The sequence below is a fragment of the Siphateles boraxobius genome, unplaced genomic scaffold (assembly GCF_051911475.1).
Source record: "Siphateles boraxobius isolate OS27281-9 unplaced genomic scaffold, OSU_SipBor_1 19, whole genome shotgun sequence".
Lineage (NCBI taxonomy): Eukaryota > Metazoa > Chordata > Actinopteri > Cypriniformes > Leuciscidae > Siphateles > Siphateles boraxobius.
The window spans coordinates 30696923-30718586 of record NW_027508799.1 but is presented as its reverse complement, the minus strand read 5'-3'; the positions used below and the strand labels follow the sequence as shown (position 1 = coordinate 30718586).

General features: G+C 39.7%; 1 protein-coding gene across 6 annotated transcripts in view; it reads left to right on the top strand.

The window, feature by feature from the left end:
- Positions 1-21664, top strand: part of erc1b (ELKS/RAB6-interacting/CAST family member 1b) — a 213808-nt gene that overhangs the window by 84468 nt on the left and 107676 nt on the right. For all 6 annotated transcript variants that reach the window (XM_077235008.1, XM_077235007.1, XM_077235006.1 and 3 more), the window contains one exon: positions 6094-6225. In XM_077235008.1, the coding sequence (XP_077091123.1) occupies positions 6094-6225 (132 nt within the window). The remainder of the gene's footprint in view (positions 1-6093; positions 6226-21664) is intronic.

Here is a 21664-nt window from a genome sequence, read left to right as displayed (position 1 = left end):
TATCTTGAATATAACTTTATTTGGTCTTTGGTAAACTACAGTTTTGAGGAGGAAATACTCAGCAATAGTCTTGACTGATGAATGGGCACATGGTTTGTCTTAAATCATATTAAAAACACCACATAGACATATAAACAACATAAACAACTTGATTTTCACCACAGGTTTTTTTTAAAACAAGATAAAAGGTTGGCCCAGCTAACAGGGAACTTTCTCAGAACATTCTGGCAAGGTTTTCTAAGTCATGTACAAATGTTTAGAAACCTAATAGAATGGTGATCAAAGTTATCTGGTCTTAAATAATGTTCTCAAAACGTTAGAACAAAAACATTACTTAAACATCATTCATGGAATAAATTTAAAAAAAAAATTAGTTTGATATTCGTCAAGAACAATTCAGATAACATTCAAAAGTAACTTTTCCATAATGTTTGCAAATTGATAAAATGGAATGTTTTTTTAACATTCACATAACCATAAGAGGTTTTTAAAATGTTTCAAATAACTTGATTTTTTTAATGTTGAGAGAAAATTCCAAAACAAAGTTTTCATAACTTAACATTAACAAAACGTTCTATAGAAAATATTTTTGTTTAGCTGGGTGTGCAGTAAGATAAAATACACTCATAAAGATTAATACAATTTTTTAAAAAAGCTGAAAATGTCTTATGCGGTGTTGCTTCTTAGATTTTTAGATATTTTAACATGAAAATTAGAAATAAATGCTCATTAAAAATAGATTTTTTTTGCCATGTATGTTATTGCAAGACAAGTTGGCAAATACTTTGGGGGATTTTTCTCTTTAAGGAGTAAGGAGCTGAGCTTGCACGGCTTGAAAACAACTGCCCTAGGGTGTTAGCCAAATCCAAAATGGCCGCCAAATGAGCTGACTTGCTTAAAACAAGACTTTTCATTCACAGAGCTGCACCATCTGATACCCATCAGCCCCATATGTAGGCCCTCCACCCCTTCAATCAGCACAGAGTCTTGTTGTTTACACCCCGTCTTTGTTCTGCTACATCTCAAGTCTTTCTCCTCCTTCTTATGCTAAGTATTTAGCCTCAGACCGTTTGGGACGTTCTTGCTCTCATTCTTGTGTTTTTTTTTTGTTTTTGGGTCCAGTGTCATGTACATAAACTAGTGTCTTTGAAACTGCCCCAGTGGCTTCCCTGCTGAGGGCAGAATTTCCCCGCAGAGATACTTTGATGATAATGACTTTATGCTTTGAAGAGCCTGTTTTATGACACGTTGTGCCCAGACAACCTTTATCGTTCAATGCAGTGATCACAGGACTGTGAATTAAAGGTCAGCTTCCCACCACCAGAGGCAGAGGGTGGAGAGACCTGAAGGTCTAACACACCTGGCCAATGTTTTTCCTGATGCTCTTCTTTTTTTTTACTCCTCATAATGGGTGTTTACTCTGAAAACAAGCATAGGGTCAGCTGTGCCACTCTTTTCTTAAAGGAATAGTTCACTCAAAAATGAAAATTTAGTCATTACTTACTCACCCTCAAGTTGTTCCAAACCTGTATGAGTTTCTTTCTGCTGTTGAACACAAAAGAAGATATGTTAAAGAAGGTTGGTAACCAGACAGTTGACGGTACCCACCCATTGACTTCCATAGTAGGAAAAGAAAAATACTATTGAAATCAGTGGGTGCCGTCAACTGTCTGGTTACCAACATTCTTTAAAATATTTTTTAAAAAGTGTTAATATAAAATATGAATATATGTGTATATATATATAGTTTACAAATATTAAATGTTTTACAAATCTCATCAGTTTTCTTAATCATAGGCAGCTGTATAGCATGGGCTTTTTCTAAAATCATAATCGTACACCATTTGGTAAATTTAGGACATAACACGATTTATACACTGACACATCTTACCTCACTCCCCCTACATCAAGCCATCATCTTGATGTAGAACATGCGGAAAGAGGTGTAAGATGGGGAGAGAGAGATGTAGAAAGACGGAGTTGAAAGATGCCGGAAAGGGCTCGCTTCAAAGAACCACATCACAGGAGTTTATAGAAGTGAAGTAAACAGTATTCATAGCACTCAGATCTGCAGTAACCACAGCACCCAGAGGGCTTGATATCCAGCTCTCTTGGGAGCGTTTCAGAGCCCTGTTTTGAGCTCGTCATGGAAGCTTAGATTTCTTTCTGCTTGTCACTCACTTTAATTCCCTCCTCTCCTGGCCTTCTTGTTATTGATTGCATTCACAAATTAACAGCACTCAAGTTTATTGTGGCCCGCTTTCAGCTACTTCCTTTCGAATTTTCTACTCTGTTATTGTTCACAACGGTGGATTTGTTGAGCGTCTACTGAACTCACATTGGGTTTGTTGTGTCTCTCGACTCTAAAGAGTCAAAACTTAATTAATACGGTCCAGTTTGGCAGATAATTTCATTGCAGTCCGCCTGTGCGGCAGCCTCAGTCTCCGTGATTTCAGAAATCCATTTCAACTCAAACCAGATCCAGGATCGGGAGCTCGGAATCAGATGGTGGCGGTAGGGGAATCAAATCCGCATGTTCTCATTTCTTTAATAGACTTCCAAGGTCTTTTTTTATTGGGCCTGTTTGTTGGCGTATGTTGTTTGATGTTACCATGCTTTTGGCCGTCTTTTACGCTTTCCCCGGCCAGGAAGGATGGACACCTGCTGCTCCATTCCGCTTCTTTTTTTAAACATTTTCGATTCCTCTCTCTCGCACCTAGAACGATACAGAAGAATCCTCACGCTGGGAATATGTATATCATCACCTCATCTTTAAGGGACATCAGCTACCAAACCCTTCACTTTGGCTGTGTCTTTTCTTAGACTTTCTTAGCTGAGGTCATCCTGCTGTTTTTGGGTTATTTTAAATAATTTCTTACTATGACCTAAACTCTTCACCCTAATGAACTGCTGAAACCGCTGAGTCAGTTTCTGTCTCCTTGTGTCCTGGGATGGTGCTGCGACACTACGAACAGATTTTTCAGTTCCGTTCCTTCCAAAAAGAAGCCACAGATGGGAACAAAACGACCTTGTGTGGAATTAGGACACCGCTGGTTGAATATTTGTGTGTGAGTGAGCATGCTAGACAGCTGCAAGTCATTCTGCCCCAACTGTGTGAGCTGAGCTTTTGTTCTTCAGGCTCGTCCTGCTCATCTCCTATTTGGTTGTGCAAGCCGCGGAGAGCTGGGCAGATTCCCCAGCAAGCCCCACCCAAGCCCGGACGGTCCCTATGGTACAGCATGTGGCTTTGATTTGTGGCTTCCCTGAGGTGTCTCCTTCTATCATCTGTGTGGTTTTGGCACCAAAAGCATTACCGTAATGAAATATTGACCGAGCAAAAAGGATTACTGTCGCTTTAAATCAAACCAAAGTGATTGCGGTCTGCCTCCGAGAGGAAAGCGCAAGCTAAATATGGTCAAAATAAGATAGAAGAGAGAGCCTTTATACCACATGCTGTGATCTGTACCCCCATCACCCTCCTCATGTCCTGAACTTCCTGTAATTTCTGACCTTGGTTACAAAAAAATCCTGCCGATTCAACAGATGCATCTGGTTATCGACATTGCCTCTTGTTGCAGGAATTTGTGGTGTGGGATTCCAGATGAGAATGATGAAAATGGTGTCTGGGATTGTGTGCATCAAGCCTCTTGTCTTGATATTGAAAGTTGAGGCATATAGTTGGAAAGAATTTTAGTTACAAAATGTTCAGTCTTATAAGTACATGTTGTCAAAATGTTCTGAATGAATGCAATGTGTCAATAATAAACAGAGCAATTCCAATAGGGTCCTCACACCATCGGTGCTCGGGCCCTAATTACCCCAATTATATCCCAGACAATAAATGGAATGAAGTATATCCTGAAATAAAGTATATCCTGAATATAAATGGCTTTGGATGTCAAATGGATAGAAAAATTAAATAAATAAATCAAAATCAATTTTAAAAAATCCTTCACAGTCAATTTTAAACTGTTTTTGCAAATGGCTCTAAAACTTTGATTGTTCTCTAGATTGTTCTCTAGGGGGGGGGGGGGGGGGGGGGTTGTTGTTATGAAAAAATGAATTCTGTATCAATTATACCTTACTTGCATATAATGTAAATTTTGGTAACTATAAACCATGGGTTCAAATTAGCATGAAATGCATAGGAAAATAATGTACATTATATGTATAATATAAGGTATAATTGATACAGAATTTGTTCATAACAACTACATTTGTTCATAACAACACCCCCCGCCCCTTTTCTTGAAAGGCAGTTGCTTTAGATTTTAAAAAATGCATGCCAAAAATGTTTGCCAAATACTTAAATGTCAAACAAATTTTTTTAAATCACCGCCATGGTTAGTTTTGCATGCTAGCATTTTTGTAAACATTTTAAAACCTCTTGATTTTTCTCTCAGGATTGTCTGGAGCAGGGTGACAGATGCATCTGGTTATTTGTGTACCTTCACATTGCCTCTTTTAGCATGAATTTGTGGTGTGGGATACCAGATGAAAATGTTCGCTGTGATCATCGGCGTCTGGGATTGTGTGCAACAGGCCTCTATCTTTATATTGAAGGCTGATGCTTTTAGCTGGAAGGCAGTTTCTCAGCATGGAGGCCATTACCACTGTAGAGCTCCATTTGAATGAATGGCAGTTTGTGTGTATGTGTGTGTAGCGTCTGTTTGCTCTGTTGTGTACGTCAGACTGCATGTTTGTAGAGGTCTGTACTAAGTGCCTCAGGTCTGCCAAACGAGTCAGGACTTTTGTAGCCGATTCTGAAATGTGGGGGGAAAATGAAATGTGAATGTTCCTTGAAATGGAGCAGCGTAATGAACTCAAGACTGTTCCCATATTCAGCACTGCTCTGGCGTTTCTCCATGTATCCCACAATGCCTATTCATTTGAGTCCCTAACCATTGCGTTCTTTCGCTCTCTAGCACACTTTCAATCTGACTTTTTCTCTGTTCATCATTTTCCTTCTGTTTTTTCAATTTTCCAATAAGGTCAATGGCAGGCGTTCGTGATAACTAGGTTTGACCCCTGACTCTGTTGTATGTGTTTACCCAAACAGAGAGTAGATGCTTGAAGTAGTGTGATTTCACTCTTGACTGGCGAGACATAGATCTGCGCCGTGTCATTATGGGAGCAGACTGTAGATGAGTCACGTCCCTGAGACGGACAGCTTGGGTTGCCCTCAGTTACCGCAGTCCTAGTATTCATAATGTTTATACTAGGGCTGTCAATCGATTAAAAAATGTAATCTAATTAATTACATATTCTGTGATTAATTAATCTAAATTAATCGCATACATAATTTTTGCTGTGAAAGTATTTTAAATATTTAAATTCAAATATTTAGGTTGTGCTAACTTAAGTCCAGTGATCCCCTGTTAGCGCGATATATTCCGCTCCCACCAAAACATCTCCTTTTGTTTTTTTTCAGTGTCGTACAGCTGCTGGATTTTTAACATAATGGTGTTTCGCGATGGCGGGTTATATGTTGCTAGGTCGTACCTCGTCAACGTTAACTCCTGGATGCTGTGGTACTTTAGAGTTGACGAACTCCGGTGATATGTAAATTCCTTGCTGCAGTCATTGCACTTGCACATTGCACAGACTTTATTTTTTATCAACGCTTCCATCAGGCTGTTTTTTATAAGTAAATGTTCCATCAATGATCCAGGCAGCGCGTTCTCGTCTCCCAGATTTTACAGTCGAACGGTGGCTAGAACGGCTCCGAGTCAAAGGTCAGTACGGAATGGATTAATCTGCGTTATTTTTTTTATTTTGACAGCCCTAGTTTATACCTCACATGCTGTGAACTGACTGCAACTGGTTTTCTCCGAACTACCTGCTGCTACACTTGTTTGTTATTAAGGGTCAGTTTCGATGTGCATGTGTACTATCTTTGAACAGAGCTCATAAAATAAAATTTCACAGTCAGATTAAATATTACAACTATATAATTAAATTTCGTTTAAAAGGCAGTTAAGTCCAGGTATTGAACTGTACCTGACATTTTACAAAAGAATATGTAAAATGCATTTTATGATAGCATTTTGTTGAATGTTGACAACATATTAAATGTTTTTTTTCCCCCCCCAGGATTCTCTGCAGCAGAAAGACGACCGTATCGAGGAGCTGGAAGAGGCCTTGCGTGAGAGTGTACAGATCACGGCCGAGAGAGAAATGGTGCTGGCACAAGAGGAATCTGCTCGTGTAAACGCTGAGAAACAGGTGAGAAACAGATGAAGCCCAAAGGTCATTAATATGCCAGTAGTCTCTATCTTTGTTTTTGGACTGCACATATTGTTCACTTTTTTTTCACATTCAAATCATTTTTATTTAATACATTGTGGCTTTTAATTTGAGTCTGAATAGAAGTTGTATATTACATAGAAAAGTTTTATTTTATTTTATTTATTATTTATTTCTTTATTTTAAATTTTTATTTTAAATTTTTTTACCATCCATTACAGCTTTACTCCAGCTCACGCTCCAGGAGATGTTTGACATCATTTTAGATAGTTATTTTGCACCTTTCCAGCCAGTTGGCAATAAGATTAGTCTTGGAGCAGCCAGCTTTGGCAGAATTGAGACTTCAGCTATCATAGTCCTTAGCTTGTGATAGTGTGATAAACAGTCATGTTCTCTGGTAACATTATCCAATAATGGTTCTAAAGAGTTTTACTGTTTACTATTACAATGAGAACTGTGATGTGTTACATGAAGCAAAATGTGTGTGGTAACATCAATGTGGTGCTAGCCAAATCCTACGGCCATCTTTCCATTGTGGAAATGTCCACTTCCTCTTCCTCCCAGTTAAACATCCTGTCCAGTGTTTACACGTAACTGTATGCACATCCACACAATGCTAGCATCTCCCAGGCTGGGTTGTAATGGCTTTTGCTTGGCGAACGTATCGCTCCTGCTAAAAAGCCTCCTTCACATGGCTCAGGAATCGGTAAAAAAAGCCGGCCTGTCACTGCACATCACCACACCAGCAACTAGAGCGTGCCAACCGTCCAGATCCATGCCAGCACTGCATCGCCGTGCCAGTGGTGAACATTCATGTGGCATGCATGGGTTACATGTTTGTGTCTGCAGTCAGTCTTCATTTAGAACATAAATAAGCTTTGTGTGGCCTGCGTGAGGACTGCTAACTTTGGTCCGTTTCAGTTCAGCCACATAGAACGAGAGCACACGAGGAACGGTGTTACTTTCTTAGCATTTTTAAGCAGGAGTTTAACTGTGACTTTGGAGGTAGGGGAGTGTAAAATCTGGGCAAATATATCTCCTCTACCCAAGTCCACTTAAAGGGATAGTTCACCCAAAAATGAAAATTCATCATTTACTCATGAGCTTTGGTTAATCTTCCAAGGACAAATTAAGGTATTTTTAATGAAACCTGAGAGGTTTCTGTCGCTCTATTGAATGTCTAGGCAACCAATACTTAGAAGATCCAAAAAGGTTATAAAGGAGTTGTAAAATTAATCCATATGTATCGAGCAGTTTTTTCCACACACTGTGAAGAAATATAGTGAATTTTGGCTTTTATTCACACATACATAGAACGCATCACACGCTTGAACAAACCTTATTTGTTCTCACACAAAATAAAAGCCTAAATTAAATCTGTTCATTATATAAAGATATTGTATCATTTCAAAAGACTTGGATTGAACCCCTCAATTCAAATTTGTTTTACAATGCATGTATGAACTTTTGAGATTTTTTGTTACCTGGACTTTCAATGGAGCAACAGAAATAGTAATTATTAATTTGTGTTTCAAAGATTTACCAAAGTTTTATGGGTTATTTTTTAATATTATTTTTGGGTGCATTATCAAAGAACTTGAAACTTTTTCTTTCTTTTTTTTTGAAAAATTAAACTCTCTAAATAGAGACCAAATGTGTGTCCTGGACTAGGACGTACTGGAAATGGATTGAATTGACAAATAAACTGCAAATAAATTGGTACTTTAGGATTTGAAGGTGCTTGAATGCCTTACCCAGGTCGTTCTGTCCCAATTTAACCTGCATCAATGTGGATTGCTCCACAGTCCAGCTGTCTATGGAGCCCTGGAGATAGCATCAAACTCCTATAACCTTCTCCGAATGAGTCCTCTATGAATCGGAAAACACAAGCAGCAAGTCAGGCTTTGAAACAGAGCGCAAAGCAGCTGCCAAAATCTTGCTTCCCCTGTACCTGAATCCCTGAACTTTTCCCTTTCCTTTCTCCTTCTCTGTCCATCTAACTTGGCTCGATTGAGAAATTCATTTTTAAACCCTTAATGGTTTGTTCAACCTTCTGAGGATCCTGGCGCCCTGCCGTTTCCTTCCTATTCTTTCTATTTTCTAGATATTTTGCATGGCTGGCTGAGCATAATCTCAGTGTGCACTGCAGTCTCAGGAACGTAACGTGGCCTAGAGTTTCTTCACCGCTGGGCGGACCTCCGCTCAATCCCCCGGAGGTTAATTAGAGCCAGGGGCTGAGGCGGGAGCCAACGCTGCTCCTAAGCCTGGCCGGCCTCCTCATTCGGGCCCAGAGAGAAAAGGAAATGGGGACAGTACAAGTGCCACCCTCCGGAGCCAGTCTCCACGCTCATTACCGACGTCCTAGCCACATCAAGTCTCGCTACATGCACTCAGGATATCGCCATTAGAAGTTCCTCCCCACTCTGGCACCTGTTATATAAGAATGAACTCATATTCCGGGTTACATATTTTAGGAGTTATGAGCTACATGATTGGGGGAGAAAAATGGATGGCAGCTTGCCTCGCTGGCAATTGGCAGACATGTTTTTAAATGCTTAATTTGTGGTCCTGCATTAAACCATGCAAAATCTAATTAGCTTCACACACACGCACATGTTCTTCCTTAGGCACACACAGAGTCTCTCCTCTGCTATTTAATTAACATCCCTGCATTGCTTCACCACACCCTCTGTTGTGCCAATCATACGCAAGCGTTCTTCTTTAGCTCTGTGTTCAATTTCCTCCAATAGCTGTACATCTAATTGTTCGCATTGTGCAGAGCACATGTTGGACTGAGCACAGTGCCTGTACAAATTTCTGTCAGTATGTTGGTCTTAAATGTATGGGGACGGGGGCGACTGCTCTTTGTAATGCTGACATAAAAGCGAGCCTCTGGCCAAAAAAGAGGCCGTTCTCTCTCGTCAAACCATGTGCCGTTGAGCTCACTTTAAAGGTCTGTGTGAATGTGCACTTAATTTGAGAGCATGGGAGAGCTACAAGTTGTTTGCTCCATTCATGCAGATAATGAAATTTAGAAATATGAATCCAAACATGTTATTTTTATGAGGCCATATTGGGCCCTTCACTCTTGTACCAAGTCCGAAAGTTTTCTGACAATTACACAGGTCAGTGTGAATGTCTTCTGCTAGAGTGCTACTATTCTTCTTTCTTTTTTAAATGAATAGATGACCACAAATAAACATGGAATTCTGTCATTATTTACTCACTTTTATGCCATTCCAAACCCATATGCAGTTTTGGTAACATTTTAGACTAAGGTTCAATTTGTTTCGATTATTAATGCACAATGTATGAATAAACAAGGAACAATTTCTTCAATTTTACAGCATTTATTCATTTTGGTTAATATTAACTTATACGTATATTAATATAACTTTTTTTTCAACATAATCATGCATGCATTAATGTATGCATTCATGCTTACTTTTTCATCTCCCAACAGGCATACAACAGGTTGTACATGCATGATGTTTTCAATCAATTCAATTTAATTGAATGCATGAATATAAAGACAAAGGAAAACATCATCACCCCAAATAATTGGTATAGGCCTACTTCTTTATTGTACTAATACATTTTTGACATTTCAAGTTATATGGACAGACATGAAATGAACCATAGTATACTTATTAATTAACATTAAGCTATATTATTAAATGCTATAAAATATAGCCTAGTTGTTCATTGTTTGTTGATACCTAATTCATTACTTTTAACGAATTTACCTTATTGTTCAATTCTTAGTTTGAAATAAGTCTTTTAAAGCCATATTATAGCTTTATGTGACAAACAGACATAAAAATTAAAGTTGTTACCTCTGCCATTGAAGTCGTATGTACCCCTGAAATTACATCATAACACCAAACAGCATTTGACGAGGTTCTTGCGTGTCTCGTGATGTCATCTTACTTGTGGTATATTTGATTTTAGAGCTGCAGCTGAGAGATTGAATAATGGCATGGAATAACATGAGTAAATGATTTTTCATTTCTGGGTGAATTATTCCTTTAAGTTTTCCCCCTATTTTCTCACTCCATCTTCCTGTCAGTGATGATATTTCAGGAGTGTTGGCTGCTGTATCAGAGGACCTGGGTGTCGAAACAGGATTTTCTCAGTCTATTCAGTGTGCTTGTTTAGCAGATGAGCCCATCTTATTTTAGCTGATGCTTTCATGAGCATTATTGTCCTGCCAACTGCTTTGAGTCGTGTGCTAGTAAGGGCAAATGTGGTCGCCGAGAGAAAAGGGGGCCATTTTCTTCCTACACAGGGCCCTCGGTGTGTAGTGACACCAGTCACTCTGTCCCAGCTCAGGATTTACGGTCGGGATGTACGAAAGCGACCAGCCGCTCATGCGGGGCCAGTGAAAACGTTTGCCCAAGACCACATGAAAACATGCGTCCAGTCTCCAGACATGATTCAGCAGCGAAATGACATACTTCATAACCTTCCCTGGAGGCAGTGGACCAAAGAAAGCCTCAATCTCTCTGCTCATTTTGACCGGGGATGATGGGATGTCTCGAAACCACCCTTCCTCTTTTACCACAAGCTTCCCCCTTCCCCCTACCGGCCTGACTCAATCCCGTATGGATCTCTTTTCCGCTCCGAACCTGTTCTCGCTCAGACGTTTCGCTGCTGTCTTGCTGGATCCATGGTTACCATCCTCTTTCTCTTTCTCTAGCCCCTCTTCCTCTGCTTCCAATTTTCAACTTGCGTGGTTTGTTTCAAACTATTGTTCTGTTTTGCTCTGTTCTGTCTCTGTTTCCTCTGACTTTTTCTATTATTCCTCTTTTTTTCTATTTCTTCTCCATCACTCACTGCCTGTGTGAAGCGCTCTCATGACCTAATGCATGGCTCCGGCCGCTCTGCCTTAAAGTGGCTCAAGGTATGGCTCGATTAATGTTTTATTTCTTTTACAAGGAATGATTTGAGTTTTGTGCTTTTCATCAGATTCGCTGCATCTCAGTGACCTTTTTTTCTCATTTAGATGGGGGGGTGTTCGACAAATGTGGCTTTTGGTCCTGATCCAACCCAAACTTTTCCAAATAGGAAGCTTAACCACTGACAGAGTGCAATTTATTGACTGTTCCCTGAAGATGAGCTCTATCAGATCATTATTTTATGTGGAAGGCCTCTCTTATGCTTTCCCCCTGCTTTCTTTCCATTATATTGGGAAGTCATGCTCATTTGCGTCTGTCTATCAGGATAAGTTATGTTTTGATTTAACTTTTATGTAGTGCGTCCAACGCAATTCTGTTTCTGCAGTGGGAAGTTGAGATTTCCCATTGCATGTAACTTTAAATACTTGTTTTATAAACATGCGGTCAATTGTTATACTGGTAGTTAAGGCGTAGTTCACCCAAAAATCAGTGTTTTGTCATAATTTACTAATGTTGTTTTAAATACATTTGACTAACTTTCTTCTGTGGAACACAAAAGGAGACGTTTAGCAGAATTTCCAAACTGCTCTTTTCTAAACAATAGAAGGGACTGAGGTTGGGACTGTCAAGCTCCAAAAAAACACCATAAAAGCATCATATAAGTGGTCTCATATGCTCTATTTCAAGTCTTCTGAAGTCATATGATAGCTTTGTGAAAAAGACCAAAAATCAATTTTACCATAGTGAATGATTTTTGGGTGAATTGTTTATCAAAAAAAAAAAAAAAGAGGCATAAATAGGAAATTTAGACACATTATCTCACTCTGCCTGAACCAGTCAATGCACTCTGTCAAAATCTCTAGCAGCTAGTCTGATTCACAGTCAGTTCTCACTCCATACTGCAGGGGGCAGCGTGACGGCAGAGCAGTGGCAGACCGTGAGTTCTCCAAGCTATCCAGCCCAAAAACAGACATGGAAATTAGTCAAAGAATAAATAGGTCTTACAGCTGCCACTGCTCTTTCTCAAGTTTGTATTCGAGCCATCGTCAGAAACAGCCTGGATTTTTATGATAAAACTTTAGAGGGAACTAAAACTCCCTCCTCTGCTAATATTCCCAACCAGCTGAGATCCAGACACAAAGCTCAGCACCCAAAACACAGCAAGATCCAAAGACCAGCTTGTTGAAATTGGCTTTATGCTCACCGTTGCTCGTTTGGCAAGAGGAGAGAGTAGGAAGAGACGAATGAGGAGAAGAGGAGAGAGAGCAGGAGAAAAACAGCATGCTGCTGCATTAAGCACTTTTTATTAGTGTTATGTTTCTGCACCGAGCATCTGGGTTAGTCTGGATATCTCTCACAGGAGGTGATTAGAAGCTTCTGAGCTCAGCACGGGCTGAAGAGAAGGCATTGATCTAACGCCCACCGTGATCTCATCACCTCAAGTGCACATCAATAACAAACCAATATGAAGTCTTGCATTTACAAAAGTAGCACTGTGGTATTGCCATGTTTTTAGAACATGGACTATTGTGATACAGTACCTTTTTTTGGACACTACAATACACTTATGCCTTTGTATTCTTTGAAGTACAAATACCATGGGATGTAAATATGCTAACCAGCCAGTGCCATGATATACGCTAAAGTACCATGGTAATACCATCTTATACCTCTTGGTTTTTTGTATGGGTCACCACTTGGTGAGGATGGTTAAAAATGAAGAGCTCCACTGAAATGCATCTTGCATTGTCCGTATCTGTATTCAGTATATGCTGTCAGATGTGATGATGTCAGGCTGATCTCACTGTCATTATTCTAACATAAATTAGGGCCTATTTAAGCAGAACTCATTTGTGTGGTTAAAATTAAGAGCATGCAAGGTTGTAGTTACAATACGTTGTTAGTTACCAAAATTACCAAAAAAAGTACCAAAAAATATGTAAGTGGTCAGCTGGGAAGGATTTGCATGCAGGTATGCTCATTTTATTCATCAGGATTAGTGTCCATATGGTTTATTAACAGTTCATTATAGTATTGTGTATTTACCATGGTAACTGTAGTTTCTGTAACATTTAACCGAAAACACTCCCAATTCTTTATTTTTGATGACTGCGGTGGCTCATACCAACTTAACTACCATGGGTGGCCAAAATGTTGGTCTCATGGCCAAAGCAGTGATATATGCTGTATACATTGCCATGGTACAGTCACAGTACTTTTTAAATTTAAAATCTGCATCCGTCACTTCATTTCCATGCAGATTTCATTGGCTATTTTCTGCAGACATTTTGAACATAATATCTCCCAATTTTCTCCCTCGTACGTGGTTGAATTGCCCCTCAACGCATTTTTCAGCGACAAGAGCACCTCTTTTTTTTTTTTTTTTTTTTTTTGAACAGGCAATGCTTTTCTTTGTCTATTTTATTCTTTCAGATTTTTTTGCTGATATTTTCTTTTGGTGCATTGCATTTACCTATTTCTGTTTCTTTCTCTCTTGATCTGCTCTCTTGTTGTGCAAAGAGGCAAGTATACTGCACTCTGCTTCATTCTTTGCTTATGTCCAAGTGCATTCCCTCATCTGATGAGGCATGTGTTCCAGCCCCTCTGACCCTGCTTCAGTTTTGCTTTTTCCCCTCTTTTCCTGTTCTTTATATCACTCTTTTCCTTGATCACTGACATATCCTCTTCCTTCCCCCAAGGCCTATTTCTGACACCGGTTTTAAGCAGCCACCCATAAATTAAACAAAAGAGGAGAAAATCACTGTTATCAATTCCATAGACGGTACGTCACAACTGATGTGAGCAATTACTCCAAGTCGTAAAAACACTTGCAGAGGCTGAAGCCAGGCTGTGAAGATTGGTTAAAGGACGTGCATCTTGAACGCTTTGATCTGTACTCCTCTTGCCTTACTGGTTCAGGTTCCCAGTGTGAGAAAGGAAGTGGTGTTATCATCACCCAGTGAAGTGCTCAATTTTTCACACCCGAGGTGTCATAATTCACTGCAGTGTTTTTTTACGACTTGACTAACATCTGAGGTTAGTTTGTACTCCCCTGAGAAAACAAGCCCTGCATGCCACCTTGTTCTTTCTCTCTCTCACACACACACACACACACACACGCGCGCGCGCGCGCGCACACACACACACACACACACACACACACACACACACACACACACACACACACACACACACACACACACACACACACAAACACACACACAAACACACACAGTCTTTGATAAAAGCAGTGTTTGCATTGGTTTTAATATTTCTTCTCTGCTTTAATATTTCATGTCTTAATTCTAGTGATGGGACATGAAAGGAAATTCAGATTCCACTAAATGGTTCTGGTTCCATAATTCCATTAATAATTAGTTTAGTACTTTTGAAAAAGCACCTTAATTTGTCTAAAACATTTACTTATCCATGTTGTCCCCCAATCTTCGCTCCATGAACCCCTAAGGGCTGCAAGGGTAAAAGAGTAAAACAGATTAAAAAAAATGCATTGTTTATTTTGAGATGCACTATGCAACTAAAATGGGATTGAATTTAAAAAGTTTCCCTTATATTGTAATATTGGTTAGAAAAAAATTGTTGAATATACATATAAACTTAAATATTTTACAGATATTAAATGCATATTAAATATTTTATAATTTATGACTTCAGTACATGTTGTCTATATAATTTTTCTTTTCTTTTCCACACACAGCATAAATGTGTCTCTCTACTAGAAAATATGTCTTTATAGATGTCTTTAAAGTTGCAAAAGCAATAAAAAAACTTTTATATATATTTATATATATATATATATATATATATATATATATATATATACACAGTGGTTAAAGTGGGATTTGGTAGGTGGGGGAACCGTCAAATTTTGTGTAGGTGCAACAGGGAAAAATTACTCACCGTGGGACAACATATTGAGTATCGTGGTATAGCAATACTTTTTGGGACAAGAGTGTCACTGTGGCACCAAGTATCACAATACTTATTTACTTGACATTTTAATGGTTTTATTTTGGTCCATCAACACTGATATGATGACGATACTGTGTTACAATTGCTGAACACTGGGACAAAAATTGAGCCCTGGCACTGTAGCCACATAAACCCAGATTACCCCCCACCCCCCACAGCCATGTGCATTTAAATGTGAGGTAGTTAGGGGGGTTCGGGGGACCACGAGAAAATTTTGATTTCTCTGACCTACATATGTGCTATTTAAGACTTTTGAAGGCCAAAAAAATGGATAATAAATAGCTTTAAAACCATGACAGTGGGCATTAGATTATTTGTCAACACCTGCTCTCTCATCTTAATCTTTCTTTTTCTCTCAGTCTCCTTATCCTGCCGTATTTCTTCCCCTCCTAAAGCTAAACTTTGACTGTTAGTCTTTTCATTTTCGTCTGTGTCAGTGAAGAAGGAAAACATAGGCTCAACTTATGAGTTTTATGAATCATTTTCTTAGATAAATTAATTTACTCAAGGCTACCAGATCAGCATTGCCAATAGTAACCTTCTACACGCTTTGGAATTTGAAAAGATATTTAAATAATACAAATTATTGGCTACGTTTAACGCAGTTAGTGGAATTGGCAGACGTTCCCTTAGGCATGCGTTGTGGAAACGCGTCAAGGTACGCATTCTCATGTATAAATATGCAGCATTAATGCACGTAGGTGATTTTGAACGAATATTTAATGTCGATAATGGTTATGTTAAAACTAATCCTGCTATTGATATCTTTGTAAGACTGCCGACCCTATAGAACAGTGGCAAGGGAAAACAATGTCTGGCGAAATATCGAATCTAAAACTAACTTTACTGCGCTCAACCACCGTGTGTGCATTTCACGCATTTATAATAACTCGCGTTCAGCGGGGAGGAAGGGAGGTTGATCTCAGGACCAGCGAGATTCGTTGAGATTAATGAATCTATTTATTTATTAATTTATCTGAGTGGCCGAAACGCAGTTCCGGACCGTTCCGGCCCACTTTAACCCCTGTATAAATATATATATATATTGGAACTGTAGATTGAGTAGAAGCACAGCAGTTCAGAAAACATTGTTTTAGTATGTGTTCCATCAACATCCATAGAAGACGGAGGTCACAGGTCTGCACATAAAAAGGGGATCCGGTTCTGAGTAAGAACCAGTTCTTGATTCCACACTACAGTATATAGTTCTAGGAATCATAATGTGATACCTTATGTAGGCTTTACAAATTTGTGTGTGTGCGATTTTTGGCTTTCCCCTCAGTCTGCCAAGCCTTTAGTCAGACCTTTAAAATCTGTTAATTATGTACTAATGAATGACTTAACTCAATGGCTTTGCGAAATTTGCTCCAGGCGGCGCTTACTAAATACTTTTACAGTAAAACTGACCAAGCACACTGTAAATTAATTTGAATCCATTCGTTCCAGATGATGTTTGGTCACCGAGGATGGAGTCAGTTTAGAAATCTCCCCTCAGGGCACGGTGACACCATATCACCTCTCGCACATCATGGACTGATTAGTTAACCGCTCCGCTGCGATTCCGCTCCGCTGAGATTTCGTAGAGATTTTTCTGTGCTGTTGAATAAAAATTGTGCAGAGTTCTCACGGTTCCGTCTTTCCCCCCCCTCACCTCTCATTGGCTGATCTGTTTTAACAGACAGACCTGTCGCCCCGCCCTCACCACAGGGTTACCGCTGGCAGTGAAACTGATGCTGCCAGTGTTTAAATATTTCTTTCTGCTCATACCAGGGGGGCCTGAGGCAGGCAGTCTCGATTCCCTCTCACTTTTTTTCTCTCAGAATTTTGCTAGGTTTAATTTTTTTTGTATCTGTGAAAAATATTACTGTCTTTTATGTCCACTCAAACTCTCGCCAGTTTTATCCTTCTAAGATGTGACCTGTGCTCTGCGTTTGAGGCAAAAGGAATGCTCGCCAGGTCTGTCTCCACATGAATAATGATTTCCTCTTCTTTATTTTTTTTTATTTGACATGCATTACATTTTAACATAAGCCATTCCGGTGAGCCCTCACTTACCTGATCCTGTCAGGTGGAATTTGCCGGTGGATTTCACGTTCCCAGGGAATGCACCATCATCCTTGGGTTTTAGTCACAACCCATTTGTTACTGTTCGGTATCAACCCTGTGTGAGTTTGGTGTGGTATGAGACGACGAACGAGAGCATAGGAGTGCGAGACTGGAAAGCAGACGGCAGTAAATTTGGCCTAGCGGGTTTTGGTAGGCTTGGCTCGGGTGTAGTACATTTGGCAGATGACTTATGATGACAGCTGGATTGAGCGCTCTCGCAGACCATGCAGTACCTCCAGCCACCAGATGGCAGCACTGCTGAGGGCACATGCTCACACATACACTTCTATTGTGTTTTTTCCCAAAGGATATTATATTTTCACTGCTGTAATCTTGCTTTTGTGGTGTTTCTGCTTATTGCCCTCAATACTCTGCTGGAAAACAAATCTAATGCTCACAAAACATAGGATAGAATGTATTCATGGCTTTGGGCAGTGTTGAGTGGCAGTGCTATTAAAAGATTTAATAATCAATGTATTGAAGGCAGGGCTGGACTGGTAATCTGGCATACTGGGCAAATGCCCGGTGGGCCGACGTGCTTTTTGGGCCGATACATCTCATATTTATTTTTTTTATTTTTTACGGCCCATAAAACTCGTACATCAGCAGCCCATTCGTTTTGTTTTGTTTAATTGACGGCGCTGGGTTAGTGCCGATGTAATGCATTGGTCAAAAAAAAATCATATTTTTTTCCAATGACCGACCGGCCCACGAAACATGTAGATCAGCGGCCCATTGGTTGTTTTCCTGATTGACACTGGGCTGGCCCAATCACATCTTGAAACACCTCCCCCTTTGTGCTTTGAGTGAGCGTGCAGTGTCAAGTGTGTATCTGTCCATAATAGTCTGAGAGATGGAGAAGAAACGCAAGGCCCTTCAAGCAGACTCTGTAAAATGTGACAAAATATGTGTTTTCTGCAGCAGCAGGACCTTCATCAGCTCCAGTGGCTGATGAGGAGGATCAGGAGAGAGATGAGAAAGTGTAGAGTCTGTGGTAAGCAGAACTACTTTTTAAAACACTTTGGCTATGAGTGTAGGAACCCATTACCTAGTTACGCATTATTTCCACATCTGCATTGTTGACGATTACAGCAATTTACTAGAAGTTTAATGAGACGCGTTTGTATCCATGTTTTCCACCAAAATAAAAGCTTGATGCAGTTTCCGTCAAAATAAAAGATCATGTGCTTATCTCTTTCACGTTTATAAATTAGTACAAAACTAATTATGAAAGTTTTCTTTATTTTTCAGTGCATTTGTTTTACAATATATGGCTATTAGGCTACTGTCTTGAGATTAATATTATAACTATTATTATGTAGTAGTGTAATATAGACAGACACTGTTACTAAAACTTTTCTTTGTTTAATTTGCACACTAAAAATGGGTTGGAGCTTTTAATTTTGAACTCTCAAAGTGCACCAGATTGATGAATTTAACATTAAAATGCACACAATTTTCTTAGGGGGGGCATGGCCCCAAACCATCCTAGAGGGACAGAGGTCCACCCACCACAGTTTTACCAAAGATCCTGTGGGAAACAGTGGTATTGCTATGTCAATGCAGCTTATAGCTTGTTTTTTGATGCATCACTGCGGAGTATAGTTCAATTGTATTGATAAATTACAATTTTGTACTTATTTCATCTGTTAACTCTCACTCGTTCCTACTCACTCATTACATGCCATTAGTGGTTTTAATGAATAGGAGTTGAACATATTCAAGGGCGTGCAAAGATGGGTGGTGTTTATGATCATATGTAGTGGGCCAGTCTGGGCCAAAATGCCAGGGCCGATTTTCTGTCCCAGTCCAGCCCTGATTGAAGGAATAGTTCACCAAAAAATGAAAATATTGTCGCCATTTACTCACCCTCATGTCATTCCAAACCTTCATGATTTACTTTCTTTTGTGGAAAACGTTGCATTTTGTCAAAAATGACTGTGAAAAAAGATGCAAAAGCTCCATAACATTATGATAAAAGTGACCCAAGTGGACTTGTGCTATTTTCAAGTCTTAAGAATAAGGGATGTCCCGATACCACTTTTTCACTTCCGATACCGATGCCACAGCTTTGGCTATTTGCGATACCGATATTAATCCGATATTTTTATTTTATTCTATTTTATTCTTGAACTAATACTAGGCCTAATAAAATATATGGAAGCACTTTCCTCAATTAGCAACCTAAAAACATCTCACTCAAATGGAAAACAAATAATTCTCCAGTATATAGTCCACAGCAACAGTTGATTATGAAAGACAGCCACCCTTTATTCAAACACTACAAAAAAAAAAAAATACAGGCAGGCAGGCTAGGCAACACTTCAGTAGGCTACTTAAAGCTACCAACAGGTTTACAGTTAATCATTAACAAGCTTTAAAATTACCCATTGATCCGTGTACTTTTGCGTCCATTCCTTTTTCCTTTTTAACCCTTAAAACGAAAAATGAACAGTTGTTGTATTTTTAAAACGCAAAGTTGGACACCAACATTTAAATTTGAACTGTATGCACACCAAAAGCTGCGCAAAAAAAATAAAAAATATTGACTTAAGTTATATATAAATAAGTTATTTTCTGTATGACCAGAAATGATAGAGTATAGATACAGTCCATTTTGAGGGGCAGTGGCCTAAACCAAAAAAGGGGCACTAAGGGGGTGGTTGCTAATTAACACAAATTATCCAGTTATTTCAAAATATACAATTAAAAGAGAGGATAGCACACGCTCAAATACATTTTAAACTTTATCAGGAGAATATACTCTAACCAGGGGTGTTATTCATACCACTTTGTCTACAAAGTGTGCCAACAACAGAAAATGTAGTTATTTGTATTAGATCTGATTAAGAGTACAATAATTTGATTAGACAAGCAGCTAATTCTAAAAACGTGGATATGTTGTACAAGTTGTTAGCACTAGTAGAAGACCAAGAGCAAAACATTACTGACATAAATACAAAAAAAAAAAGATTCAACCACTGTCTTGCATAGCCTACCTGTTAATGCGACAGCTTTCGTGAAATGTCCTGTTCACTCTCAGGGTGCTTTTACACTGGGCTCGTTTGCTGCGGTCGAGGCCGAGTTTCACATTCAACTTGATTCTATCGAACTCTGGTGTGCGTTTGCGTGCGTCTTACGTCATTGCAAACGTGCACGGCGCATGATAGACGTGGGTCAATATATTGTGTTTTTTTATTAATTTGGTGCTATTATGCATAACTGAGTAAACAACACAGGTTTACTGTATGTGTGTGTGTCACATAAGCTGTCTTTCCGCTGCTTTCAAATTGACTCTTTTGAGGAGACAGTGGATTTCCATTAATTTGTTGCCCTGATTGCACGCACTATGCGCGAATAGACTGCAGGCTCACTCTTGCTCGTATCCAAGGTAAATCTTCATCCCTTACGTGTGTTTAATTTAACTAAATACATCATAATCGGCTAAAACGCATGCGCAGGATACTTTACTTCCTGAACAAGTGCGCTCCCGAGTCCGTGTTGCTTTCACATACACGCGAACCGCAGCACGGTTCGGAATTTACCGAACTCAGACCACCTCCTCCAGGTAGCATCGGGTTCGATACCCCAGTGAGCACCTGGGTCCACATGACAGCGTTCACATTAGCGATTTTTCATGCGAACAGTGCCCCGTTCCGAACTAAACTGCCAATGCGAAAGGGTCATCAGTTTCAAGAGAGCACCGCGCACACAAATATACTGTGAGTGATGCTGCGGAACAAGCGGGAAAACCTGGAGCAGATTAGCGTAATCAGCGGAATGCTTTGAGCGGAGCGGTGGGGGTGGGGAAGAGGGGCACCTCAGTCGATGAGGGCAGTGGCTCTAGCCACCGGGCCACCCCCCTGTGCACGGCCCTGATACAGTCGGCAACTAGTCATAGTTGGGGGCGTGGTCGGCATGGGGGAAAACACTGCAAACGTCTTGTGTATTTGAATGACAAAATGTCGTATTTCATGTCATTGACGCCTGCCGACCGGGAACGGTACATTGCAAAATGAACTGCAATATATTATGATTGCCCTTATTTAATTCAAAACTGGATCAATGACCCAACCAAATGGCCGAAGGTGTCGTTTCCAGACATATTTGTTATCTGGTTGAATCTCCAGGTAAGACATCGCGGTAGCTGTAGTGATAGCATTAGGCTATAACTCAATCAACTTTCGTATATGTTGCATACTATAACTCCATAAAACCTTGTCACTTACCAATTGTACGTATGATTCACTCCAAACTATTAATCCTTTTGTAAAACGGTGATCAGTAGTACGAAGTTGCCGAGGGACTGTGCTGACAGTGATCCCTAACGCACAGATTGCAGTCTGTATTGAGTGTAGACCGTAGTGATTGGCCAATCAAGCGAGGCTTGAGCTGATAACGCTGTGAATGAGACATCCCTTATG